Consider the following 13,845-nt stretch of genomic DNA (forward strand, 5'->3'; position numbering starts at 1 on the left):
TTTGGTCAATGACATGAGACAAAGTATATGTAAACTGCTGTATGAAAAGTGAATTTACTCTGTAAATCTTCACCCAAATAAAAAAATAAAAAACCCAATCACCACCTTTCCTCCTAACACCCATACCCCACCCACAAAAAGGCCTACCTTGCCAATAGGAAGACAGCTATTTGAACCACGAACTGGAGGCAAATTATCTCCCATGGCTGGAAATGTTTCAGTGTCATGGACGTGTATTTTATTTTCTTCTTTTTTAATTTCTGACACCCAACTCTAAGAACAAGGGCGAAAAAGGTAAATACACAGTTTGAAATACAAGCAGTCTCTGGATTTTAAGTGAGTTCCATTCCTAAACCTGCCTTTAAGGTGAATCTGTATGCAAGTTGGACAGTTAGGTGTAGTTCATATCTAGTATCAGTTAGTCAAATGTTTATCTTAGCGTGTAGTATTAGCATACCTTTCTATACACAAGAAACATTAAAGAAACACTTCTAGATACACTAAAAACATGTTTAACATAATAATACAGTAATTAATAATATTTTGATGTGTATTACAAAGTAGATCCCATTGTATATACCTCAAATTTCTAATAGAATAGGTTTTAGGGGGGTTGGTTTGTAACTATGGGTTATACCTAAGTCAGAGGTTCGTAACCTGGGGAATGCTGTAATTAATCGGGCAAGAGAAAGGATTATACATCATCATAGTTTTTTTTTTTTTTTTTTTTGTGATTTGGTGAAAGTTTACAGAGTAAATTAGTTTTCCATTCAACATTCCTTAGACATTTTGCTTAAATGTATCAATCACCCTCAGAAAAAAATATGTTGAATAAAATAAATAAAAGGAAAGCAAAAAGCCTGTTTCTCCAAAGTCAGTTTTAAAAAACATTCTACTAGCAAGATCTAAATGTATATTATTTTCAAGTGCATATAGAACATTCACCAAGGTACAGCACTTACTGGGCCATAAAACAAACCTCAATAAATTTATGTTATACAAAGTATCTTCTCTGACTACTGTGCTGTTTTGATTACTTCCAGCTGCCCTAACAGAAAATACCACAAATGGGTGACTTTAACAAACAGGGATTTATTTTCTTACAGTTTTGGAGGTTAGAAATCCGATTTCAATATGCCAGCTGTAGAGGCTGGGTGGAAGCCCCTTCACCTTGGGCTTCAGCTCTACCTCTTGCTTCCAGCCCACTGAAGCTGGAGGCTTTCTTCACTCAGGCAGCGGCTGGCTGCTGAGGCTGACAAATCCAAGGTCAACAAGTAACAAAGGCACAGTCCTGACACTACCAAACCACGTGGCTTGCCATTAATTCAAGTCCATTAACAATCCCAAGATCAGCAGATAACACTGCAGGCTGCTGAATGATGATTCAACTACTTGCAAGATTCTAGCGTGCCAAAAGCTGCAGACCATGCCTAAAGCTTCTCCTTAAATACTGGGAGCAGACCACATCCCTATGGCAGCTACTCAGCTGCTTACTGTAGATTCCACCATGGAGTTCATTACCAGTCTCATCAGGGGAATATCCAGCTGCTCAGTCACTCAAAATAAGACATAGCCAAGTTGACACATAATCTTAACTATCACATATGGAATTAAATTAAAAAATCAATAATAAAAAGATATCTGAAAAATCCCCAAACATTGGATAAAAATATGCTTTTAAATAACCCAAAAAATAAATCACAAGAAAATTAGAAAATACTTTGAACTAAATGGAAACAAAAACACAACATGCCAAGTTTGCGAGACACAACTCAAGTAGTGCTTACAGGGAAAAGTAGAGTGCATTGATTGATTATATTAGAAAGGTCTGAAATCAGTGATATGTGCTTCCATCCCCGAAATCCAGAAAAAGGTGAGCAAATTAAGCCCAACATCAGCAGAAGTAAGGAAATAATAAAAGGAATAGAAATCAATGAAATAGAAAACAGGAAAGCAAGAGAGAAAACCGATGAACATAAAAGCTGATTCTTTGAAAAGATCAATAAAACTGATAAACTCCTAGCCAGATTGATGAGGAAAATAAGAGCTAGGACACAAATGACCAATATCAGGAATGACAGGAGATGCGCCCTTACAAATCCTGCTGGTGGCAAAGAACGAAGTTACTTTTCTGGAGAACATGGAAATCCAGTTCAAACCCTAATTGGAAATTTCAAAAAACATTCAAACTCTTTGTGAAGCAATTTGAATACTAGTAACTTATCCTGTGGAAATAACTAGAGTGGTGCAAAAAAAAAAAAAAAAAATGTGGACAAACACTAATTATAGAAACTGAGTAAATTATGTTTTTCATAACATGGAATACTATTTAATCACTTAAAAATGCACGCACACACACAGATAGGCATTCACAATATTCTCCTGGGTGCAAAAAGTAACCATTACTACCGAAATAATTACCAGTGAAAGGACTGTTGGTGGCGCAACGGTTAAGCGCTTGACTGCTAGTTAAAAGTGAGCCAACAATCTGCCATTTTACCTGCCAATCTTGCATTCACCAGCCCCAGCAGCTGTGTGAACTGGAACACACCAGCTGCTCCGCAGGAAGAAGACGTGGCAGTCTGCTTCCATAGAGATTTACAGCTTCAGAAACCATATAGGGCTTCCTACAGGATCATCATGACCAGGAATCAACTCAATGGCAATGGCTTAATTACCACTCAACGCCTTTTACTGACAGGCAAGAAGCCTAGGATTTCATGTAAGTGAAGTAGATACATACACCATATCACTACCGTATTTATCAAAAATTGGCATTACCTTTATGTCACCATCAATTTTTTCCCATTCTTCTGTTGTAAAACTGGCTGCTGTTGCAGCAGGCTTATCTTTCCTCAAGGCTCTACTTTGAGGAGCCAAGCTTTTGAGGCGCTTTTCACAAAATTCTGTAAGTTCAGGATAATACCCTTCCTCACCAGACCTTAAAAAAAAAAAAAAAAAAACACCTTCAGAATTTTAGAGTTAGAGCTGTATATAGATATCACCTAAGTTGACTGTTTACAAATTGGGTTCCATGTAGTCAAGAGGTTTGGAGAAATCTCAAGGGTTGTCCTTGCACAAGGCCAAAGGCTGGGCTGCTGGCTTCCCAGTGACCCTCCACAACAAGGGCAACCTCTACTTTTAGCTGTTAAGTGATGAACTGATGCAAAGAAGAAAAAAAAAAGAAACTCCAAAGAAACCAATTTTCAATCCACACTTTGAAAGTTGGAGAAGAAACATTTTTCTCCTCTTTAACACACTTATGATGACTTTTATGCATCACTACGTTTAAACCTATAAATGGAAATTTAATATTGGAGACAGGGAGAGAGTTAGAATTTGGCCTTCCTTTGCAACGAGGAAGGAGCTCTGGTAGTGCAGTGGGTAAAGCATTTGGCTGCTAACTAGAAGGTCAGCATTTCAAACCCACCAGCCGCTCCACGGAAGAGAGATGGGGCAATCTACTTCCATAAAGACTTGTTGTTGTTGTTGTTATGTGCCATCGAGTCGACCCCGACTCATAGCGACCCCTCCTTGGGTTTCCGAGGCAGTATCACTACGGAAGTAGGCTTGCCCAACCTTCCTTCCGAGGAGTGGCTGGGGGGTTTGAACCGCCAGCCTTCTGGTTAGCAGTCAAGTGCCTTACTGCCTCAGAAACCCAACAATGGTTGCTATGAGTCAATGGCAGAAAATCAACTATATGGAAGTGAATTTGGGTTTTTTGGGGATGGGGGTGTGTGGTTTCTACTGAGGAGGAGTTCTGGTGGTATAGTAGTTAAAGCACTTGGCTGCTAACCAAAAAGGTCAGTGGTTCAAACCCACCACCCGCTCCACAGGAGAAAGAAGACGCAGTCTGCTTCTATACAGATTTATAGCCTTGGAAACTCCATGAGGCAGTTCTACTCTGTCCTAAAGGGTTACTGTGAGTCACAATTGACTTGATGGGCAGTGGGTTTTGGTTTGGTTCCAATGATGAGTTTCTGTTTGTAATTCAATTTTTTTTCCCCCTAAAAGGCACAGAAATAAATGACACAGACACTGATTAGACAAAAAGCCTCTAAATTTTCCCACTCAAGGAATAGTTTTTTCCTTAGAGAGTTAAACTGAGACACTGTTCATTTTTTGTTTGTTTTTAAGGAAATCTATCTTTTCCCCTTCTCTTGTCCACCTGTTTACTCATAATTTTTTAAAGAAAAATAGAAATCCATTTTTAAATGAAATATTTAAAAAAAAATAATTCCACCTTAACACAAAATAACTTAATTAGGTTAGTCATAGGATTTCACAGAATCAACATTATAATAAAAACCCCGTTGCTGTCAAGTTGATTCCAACTTGTGGTGAACCTATGTGGCAGAGCAGAAGTGCCCCATAAGGCTTCCAAGGCTGTAATCGTCACAGAAGCAGACGGGCACTTCTTTCTCCCAAGGAGCAGCTGATGGGTTTGAACTGCAAACATTTTGGTGAGCAGCCCAGTGCTTAACCACTGCACCACCAGGGCTCATTCAATATAACAGTGGCTTTCTAACTCTTGCATCCCATAAACTTCTCACGTTCTTTATTAATCCTTGACCAAACAGGAATACTGCTGAGAAAAACAATGATATGATTTTTCATTTTTCCATTTCAGAAATGATGAGGTAATCACATGAACTCTGGCTGGGGACAAGCAGGGATGTTTAGGCGGGACAAGAGGATAGAAGGTGATGAAAGAGGAAAAGAAAAGAAAGAACATAGTGATGATGAAGGAAGGGAGTCGAGGAATGAAGAGAGGACCACAGCTGAGTGTGGAGGACACTGCTCACACTCTGTAACTCCCTGCTGCCACAGAGCGTGGGTTGCCAGTGAAAACATACCAAGAAATCCAAAACAGGTGTCCCAGATTGGTAGTCCACAGGGCAGTGTTTCTAGAAGTGCTTCCTTTGACCATCTGCATAATGATGAGCTCCCCCTGCCCCCCATTTGTTAAAAACACATGTTCCTCAGACCCACAAGAGATTTCCTGAAGCAGATTCTGGGAATAGGACCCTCAATTTTTCATTTTTAACAAGAACATTTGGTGCACATTACAGTTTGACAATCAGGCTCTTTGCCAGAGAAGGTCTGGATTCCTTGCCTTCTGACGCCACCTTCAGGCCTCCCACCATCCTCCCTCCACCAGCTTGCTGTGAGCCACCCACCTATGCTGGCAGATGGTGTGAAGTGGGAGAGTGCCCAGGAACTCTATCAGTGTAGGCTGGTGCGACAGCCTTACTTTCTAACAGCCACCTGCACAACTACCTTATGTTTGCCAGTAAAAAGTGCGGGAAGCAAGAAAATCCCCTCTTAGAACAGAAGGGCTGTGTGTGCACAGGGAGAGAGCTCGGGAGGCAGGAGCACATGGGAGGGAAGGACACAGAGAAGAGGTAGCTACAGAGAGGAAGTGGGAGGGGAGCTGTTGCATTGTAGGAAATTGTCAATGTCATGAGACAAAGTATGTGACCTGCAGTATGAAAGTGAATTGCTCTGTAAACTTTCACCCAAATCACAGTAAAAAATGAAACAAAACAAAAGAAGATAGGGTTAAGGGCTGTGCAACATAAGGAGTGTAACCAATGTCATTAAATTGTGCAGGTAGAAATTGTTGACTGGCGAATGTTTTGTTATATATTTGTACCACATTAAAAAAAAAAGGGAGGGGGAAGAAAAATGTAATATTGCAAAGTCACACCTAGCACTCCTTTCTCTGAATAATTCACAGTTATTTTCTTGAAACCCTACAGCTGAAATAAAGTTCAGAAATGAATTGAATCCTAAGGATGATATTAAACTATTCATATTAATCAGGAAAAAAAAAAAAAAAACTAAGCACAGGAGCAAAACCTTTTGAAACCGAACAAGGGGAAAAAGAACAAACAGCCTCCATATTTAAAACTTGTTTCCAATACTTTTAACGTAATTTCTTAATTTTTGCAAGGCAGCAACAATACAATTAAAATCAACAGACTATTAATGAAATGTGAAACAATTTAAAAATGCTTACCTGAGCACATAAAAAATTTTTTCCAAGTGTTTAACATCTGAACATTTTTTAATATATTTGAAATCCAAATGTTCAACGGGAATTTTAAATGTTTTTGTTGTTCCCAAGCCCCACAACGATGGACAATCTTTGGCAGCCATGGCTGAAATTCAACAGTACAGGACAACAATTACAGTATTCACAGTAATACCCAGTGTAGACAGTGGTAAGCAACTAGGTACTTCTGTCATGTTTATTTTTCATTTCTACAGAAAAAGAGGTGGAGTATTTGTTTCCAGGGAGGAAGAAGGCTACTCATTTTAAACTCTCTCTCCCTGCTAACAGTTAACACGTATGGAGACACTTTATTAAAAGGCACATATGGGCTACGTGCCATGGACTGTCTCATTTTATCTTCACGTAAGCAAAATTAGAATACAATGACAAAGCAGGTTTTTGTGTTCAGCTGCTTTTTAAAATATCTTTATGTTGATTTTAAATGATCTTCTTCCACCTTAAGTCAGTTGCTGCTGAGTGGATTACTCATAGCAACCCTATAGGGCAGAATAGTAGAACTGCCATAAGGGTTCTAAGCTGTGATCTTTACCAAAGCAAATTGCCACATCTTTTTCCCATGGAGCGGCTGGTGAATGAAGGACTGACCTTTCCCTTGGCAGCTGAATGCTTAACCACTGCACCACCAGGACTCCTGCTTCCACCTTCACTTTTCATTAAACTCCCCATCATCCTCTGTGATTCAGAGCAAATGTAAATGGCACCCTCTGACTTTCTTCTCCATCACTCTCCTCCCCATTCTCTGCCTCCTACATTCCCTGCCACTCACTCCCATCAATGAACAGCTCCCAGTTCTGTGTTCTAATACACTCTGTGCATACCCTTTTCATATAGTTTTTTTCATATTTTAATTATGTATATTTCTCTGTCTTCCCTCTTAGGTTGTGGATTCTCTTACCCATCTTCCTAACTTCAGAACTAGCGTAAGTGTCATGTCAAAACCCAACCTGCTGCCATCCATTCAGTTCTACTGCTTGACCCCATGTGTCGCAGTACAGAACTGTGCTCCACAGGGTTTTCATGGCTGTAAGCTTTCAAAAGCACATCACCAGGCCTTTCTTCGAAGGTGACTGTGGGTGGGTTCCTACTGCCAACCTTTTGGTTAGTAGGCACATGCCTAACCATTTGCACCAACCAGCTACTCCTCATATGCCTTCATAAATACTTGCTGAATTGAATTGCACTGGAAATAAGGAGGCCTTGAACAGCTTCACTGTAGTCATCTTGCTGCTAATGATGATGATAATAACAAGAGATACTTTTACAGTTCTTTATTGTGTGCAGGGCATCATGCTAGGCACTTTACTTGCATTACTTCATTTAATCCTTCAGATACTGTATCAGTTATTTTAAGTAGAGAGTAATAATGATAAAAACAGTTAACACTTATGAATCTAAATTATTAAGTGCCATATATGGATTATCTCACTTAATTTTCAAATTTCTCCCATGAAGGACAATAATTATTCACATTTTACATATGAGGAAGTTCAAGTTTTCAGTAAGTAAATTGCTCAAGGCCACATAGCTACTTAGCAGTAAACTAAGGATTTGAATCTAAATTGAAGAATTACAGAGCCCACTTACTTAACCATTGAATCAGTGCTTTTCAAACTGAAAGTACCAATCCTTGAAATCAGTTTGTTGTTGTTGTTATCTGCCGTCGAGTCAGACCCGACCCGACTCATAGTGACCCCTCCTTGGGTTTCTGAGGCAGTATCACTACAGAAGTAGATTGCCCCATCTTCCTTCCGAGGAGTGGCTGGTGGGTATGAACCACCAGCCTTCTAATAAGCAGTCAAGTGCCTTAGGCACTATGCTACCAGAGCGCCCTGAAATCAGCATTCTTTTAAAAGGCGAATTTTTAAAAATCACATTGCCTGGAATGTAACATTAAATACTATTACGTAAAAACTTTTTTCTTATCTATGTAAATAGAAGTTGTATGTACCTGTGTGTATGAATGCATGTGGATCCAAAGTAGAATTATTTCTTACTATGGGTCACTGTTAAACTTCTTGTGAAACACTGACTAAACCACATTGGGTGGTGGTTTTAAAAACAAAGAGGAAGTAGCAGTGGGCCTAATTCACCAGGGTTTTTCCTTCAGCAAGACTGCCCTCTGAGAGTCTGGTCATACACCAGACCTCTGCAGAAAAGTAGAACCTTTATCAGGTTCTCCTCCATATACCTGCTGGCTTTGACTTGGGTACAGAATATACATTACAGTTCAGCTTTTGGACAAGACTCAGCTGAGAAATTAGATTGTGACTTTCACACACACCTGCAGGGCCCACCATGATGAATGCCTCCATCACAAGGATAACCTTAAGGATGGAAGGTACAGAAAAGCAAGATGAAGAACTTTTTAATCATTGGTGCTGCCCAGAATAGAATGGGTTGTGTTTGGGAAATCTGTTGAAAGATAATGGAGGATCTTTGATAGGAGAGACCTAAGTGGGATTAAAATGGATTACAAAGAACTTAAGGCAACTGACAATCCTGATGTTTTATGTACTAATTAAAATACAGTTTTAATAAAAAAATATTTGACATGATAGACCCACCTCTTAAGACACAATCTAATGAATTTCATTCTGAACACTATTTTAACATTTCTCTGAGAATTGTTTGAAAATTCTCACCCTCCTTTTTTAGGGGGAGGCGGTAGCACAAACATTCTCAAGACTACAAATGTTAATTTTCAAGTTTCAAAAAGCAAGTTATGTTATTTGCTCTCTTTAAAATTCTTTTACATCTGTTTGCTGTTTTTGTCTCTGATTAGGTAAATCTTGTCTTATGAATGTTGTTGTATGAATGTACCTGGATTTCATTGCCTCTCCGTCACACCGATCCACATTCACTCCCCATACGTCCTAATCAGTTTATGAATAATATCTCTAGTATAAACTGCGGTGGATTCGCCAGTTACATACAAACCTGAGCATCTTCCACCAGAGCACTTTCTTTCCAGTAACCACACTCAGGGCAGAGCAGCTGCAGACGGAAGGAAATGGCATCCTTCAGCCGTAGCAACGGTTTCTATGTACAGCGCAGCCCAGGAGCGCGCCGGGATCAGAGCTAGCACAGATCCTAGAACGCTACAGACAACCCACAACGGTCAAAAGGCACCTTAAAGTCCTTCTGAAATCGCTCCCTACCCCTTAGCTTTGGACTAATCTCTTTGCACTGATCTCCGCCAGCAGTCGTGCGGCGACCCCGCCCCAAGGACCCCCGTCCCAACATCCGCCTCTCATCTTCACTGTCTGCAAGGCCCCGAGAGTGTTTCTCCCAACAGAAAAGACATCTATCCCTCGACTCTCACTCACCCCAGCTCCGGGAGGGAGGGACCACAATGGTGAGACGTAATCTACTTCTGTCCCGCAGTCACACACCCGTCCCGCACTCACTATGCTCTCAGATCCGTTGCCTGGCTCTCGGCCCCGCAGGGTGAGGACACGGCCGTCACTAACTGTACTAAAAGCGCCGCAGGGGCCGTGGGAGCGGCGCGTCGCCCAGCCCCGGGACCCCAAGACAACCTGCGGACTGCAGGGCGGGGGAGGCAGGGGCGGGGACTAGGTTCCCTACGGAGTGATTGGCTAATCCCGCCCTGCCTTCCCGCTGATTGGCTTTACTTGTCCTCGCGTCACCTCCTTCTTCTTCGCTGGGTCAGAGGACTATTTGGGGGAAGAAGAGTGGGGAAGCCCTGATGCCACAGCGCTTAAAGTGCTGGCTGCTAGTTGAGGGTTGGAACCCACCAGCCACCCAGAGGGAGAAAGATGTGGCGGTTTGCTTCTTCCAAGATTTACAGCCTTGGAAACCCTACGAGGCAGTGTTACTCTGTCCTATAAGGTCTCTATGAGTCGGGATTGACCCGATGGTAATGGGGTTGTTTTTGTTAAAGAGTGGAAGAGTCCTGGTGGCTTGATGGTTAAGTGCTAGGCTACTAACTGGAAAGTCTGTGATTGGAACGGAACCACCAGAGCTCCCTCCGATGCAGAAAAGACCTGGTAATCTGCTCCCGTAAAGATTACAGCCCAGGAAACACTATGGAGCAGTTCTTCTGTCATATAGAGTCACTATGAGCCAGAATCTACTCGAGGGCATTTAACAAAAGTGGAAGTGTGAAAGCTCCCTTCCCTCCCGGTTGAGTTTCAATACGTTTCAGACTGAGTTTTGATATGCTGTTACTGTTCTGTTATCCCGGACTGTTGTAGTACCTGACAGGTAAGGTGATATTCACTCCTACTTAATCATAGAAACGCAATTAAAATTTGATGGTCTACATTGCAACCTAGATCCACGCTCTCCCTATCTTTAATCATGAGTAAATTACTCTGGCACTCTTCTAGTTACACAAGATTTTGCTCTTTTCATCCACTGAACATTTCCTGAGAGCTAATTATGAGTCAGGCACTGTACGAGGTGCTAGGATATAATAAAGGTGAATGACACATAATACAATTCATATGAATGAAACAATAATTTTTGTGGGGAAGTGTACTTCAGTTTCATAATTTCACACTAGTTAAAATAGCTGATGAATGCAAAGTACCTAATACAGTACCTAACACATAGTAGAGGCTCAATATACTTCTCCCATTTGTATTTGTATCAAAGACCTTACAGTCTTTCATCACTTGTTGATGATGGTAAAAATTCTAATGCTCAAAATATGATTTATTATATTTATGTTGTCATTTCCATTGCTAGGGATGGAGAATAGATTGAAAATCTAGAATAATTCTTAGGCTTACCTTACTAAATTCATGATGGAGTACAGCATCATACTCACCAATGCTGCAAAGTCACTTCACACCTCATTCCAGCCAGCAAACTTCCTTTAAAATTATGCCCTAAATTGAAAACATTCAGTCTACTAAAATGTCACGATTTTACTCTCAGCCTAGGAAGGAAGGCTTTAAGTATTTGAGGGAGTGGTTGTAATTGCACATGCCTTACAATTTTTTCACTAATATTTCATTATTCTTTTGGTTATAATTATGTATTGTTGTTTACATATAATTATGTATTGTTGTTTGCCACTGTCCAGTTGGTTCCAGCTTTTTGCAAACTATATACAAAGAAATGAAACACTGCCTGTTCCTGTGCCATCCTCACAACTGTTGTTGTGTTGGAGCCCGTAGTTACAGTCACTGTGTCAGTCTCGTTAATCCACACAGCCGAATGCCTCTGCATAATCAATAAAACACAGGTCAACATCATTCTGGAATTCTCTGCTTTTCAGCCAAGATCCTTGTTCTATGTCCTCTTCTGAATCCAGCTTGAGTTTCTGGCAGTTCCCTGTCTATGTACTGCTGCAACTGTTTTTGAACTGCCTTCAGCAAAATTTTACTTTTGTATGTGATATTAATGATACTGTTTGATAATTTCCACATTCTGTTGGATCACCTTTCTTTAGAATAAGCACAAATATGGATTTCTTCTAGTCGACTGGCTGCATAGCTGTCTTCCAAATTTCTTGGCATAGATGAGTAATCATCTCCAGCACTGGATGAAAGTTCCAAAAACTTTACTCCGTCCATCTCATTAAGGTTGACTCTCCTTTGAGGCAGGTGGATTTTGAGGCCTTCCAACCTGAGGGGCTCATCCTCTGGCACTCTGTCACACCGTGTTCCACTGCTGTTCATGGGATTTCACTGGCCAAGTTTTGCAGATCACCAGGTCCTTCTTCCTGGTCTTAGTCTGGAAGTTCTGCTGAAACTTGTCCACCATGGGTGACCCTGCTGATAGAATATTGGTGCATAGCTTCCGGCATCACAGCAACGTGCCAGCCAGCACAATACAACAAACTGACAGATGAGTGGTACAATGTGTGTGTATGTGTATGTATGTATGTATGTATATATGTATATATATGTATATATATATACACACACACACATACACATACATAAAATATGCTGAATAAACAAATGGGATAAAAAGCAATGTGAAGGAAACAGACTATGTCGGCAAATGAAAATTATCACTATTGTCTTCATAGAAAGAAAAGATATTGCATCCACAAACAAAAACATAAATATGTATATTTACATGTTATATATGAATGTGTATGTGCAAAAAGGGCATGCAGATGGCTTCTTCTGACCTCCTCTAACTTCACAAGGGGGACACGGATACTTCTCTGTTGGGTTTGATAATTCATTGCAGTGGCCACATAAAACTCAGACATTATGACTATGGGGTTTATCAGGGAAGTGTGCACACACACACAAACACACACACACTCACTGCTGTTGCATCAATTCTGACTCATAGCGATCCCTCCTTGGGTTTCCAAGGTGGTATCACTATGGAAGTAGATTCCCCAGTCTTCCTTCTGAGGAGTGGCTGGTGGGTTTGAACTGCTAGCCTTCTGGTTAGCAGTAAAATAAATGCCTTAGGCAGTATGTCACCAGAGCTCCCTATTAGGGAAGCAACAGGTTACAATGATGGTTCAGGAATGCCCTCAGGATACAATTCTTTGATCAGGACATCCTCCCCTTCCTTGGTCATGTCTGAAGGCACACCTTTCTTTGGTCCTTGGCTTCTAGGCCTGGCCACTGCCCTGCATGGGCAAATGTTACAAAGCTCTTTTAGCTCGCTGATAGGTGCACCTAGGTACACCCCACTCCACCAGCAAGCCTCCTGCCCAAAGGCACTCAGCTTTCTTGCTCAGCAAGGCCTCTGCTCCAAGGCCTCTGCTTTCTTGTGCCAATCTCTTGGTTCTGCTGCCATTGTCCCTCTGCTGTCCTCTCAGCTCAGGGATCCCAAGTCCAAGGATATGCTCCACTCCCACCTTCTCTCTCTTGATGGCAGTAGGCCCCCTTTCTGCCTCTGGGAGAGTTCATTTTAGAATGACAGAACTGACCAATCCTCACATTTAGGTTCCATATGCCTTATTTGCACAGTCCCACCCCAATAAGGAGGAGTTCTGGTAGCGTAGTGCCTAAGGCACTTGACTGCTAACCAAAAGGCTGCTGGTTCAAACCCACCAGCCACTCCTTGGAAGGAAGGTTGGGCAATCTACTTCTGTAGTGATCCCGCCTCAGAAACCCAAGGAGGGTCACTATGAGTTGGTCCGACTCGACGACGGCACGGCATGTAACAACAACAACAACAAGGGTTCTGTGTATCTTATTTACATTACTAACAAGCTATCCAATCCCTTTGGTGGGCCATAAGCACCTTACATTTGCATAGTTTCACCCAATCATCTGGTAGGAGTCATAAAGACCATGGCTAGAAAAGCCATACCAAGTAATTCACTGCATGGTATTATGTATATACAAAAGGGAAAACAAAGAAAAATAACTAAGCTCTTGGAAATTAAAAATATATTAGAAATGAGAAGCCCAACAGAAGGATTAGAAGATAAAGCTGAACAACTCTCTCACAATGTTGTTGTTTGGTGCTGTCAAGTCAGTTTCGACTCATAGCGACCCTACGAACAACAAAATGAAACACAGCCTGGTCTTGCACCAGAATCGTTCTCATGCTTAAGCCCATTGTTGCAGCCACTATGTCAATCCACCTCATTGCGAGTCTTCCCCTTTTTCACTGACCCTGTATCTACCATGATATCCTTCTTCAGGAATTGGTCCCTTCTGACATGACCAAAGTATGAGACGGATCTGGCCATCCTCACTTCTAAGGAGTATTCTTTTATTTATTTATTTATTTTATTGTGATTTGAGTGAAGATTTACAGAGCGAATTCACTTTCCATACAGCAGTTCACATATACTTTGTCTCATGTCATTAACC

The 13,845-nt window shown here is 41.1% G+C and overlaps 1 protein-coding gene across 1 annotated transcript in view; it reads right to left on the minus strand.

Moving 5' to 3' along the window:
• Nucleotides 1-6,162, minus strand: part of SPAG1 (sperm associated antigen 1) — an 87,840-nt gene extending 81,678 nt beyond the window's left edge. Inside the window, exons 1-3 of the mRNA XM_007934830.1 lie at nucleotides 6,023-6,162; nucleotides 2,782-2,941; nucleotides 148-273 (exon numbers count right to left, since the gene is read on the minus strand). Coding sequence (XP_007933021.1) covers nucleotides 148-273; nucleotides 2,782-2,941; nucleotides 6,023-6,162 — 426 coding nt within the window. The remainder of the gene's footprint in view (nucleotides 1-147; nucleotides 274-2,781; nucleotides 2,942-6,022) is intronic.
• Between the last annotated feature and the right edge of the window lie 7,683 nt (nucleotides 6,163-13,845).

Source organism: Orycteropus afer, unplaced genomic scaffold (genome assembly GCF_000298275.1).
Source record: "Orycteropus afer afer isolate SDZICR_OR568_19922 unplaced genomic scaffold, OryAfe1.0 scaffold00021, whole genome shotgun sequence".
Classification (NCBI taxonomy): Eukaryota; Metazoa; Chordata; class Mammalia; order Tubulidentata; family Orycteropodidae; genus Orycteropus; species Orycteropus afer.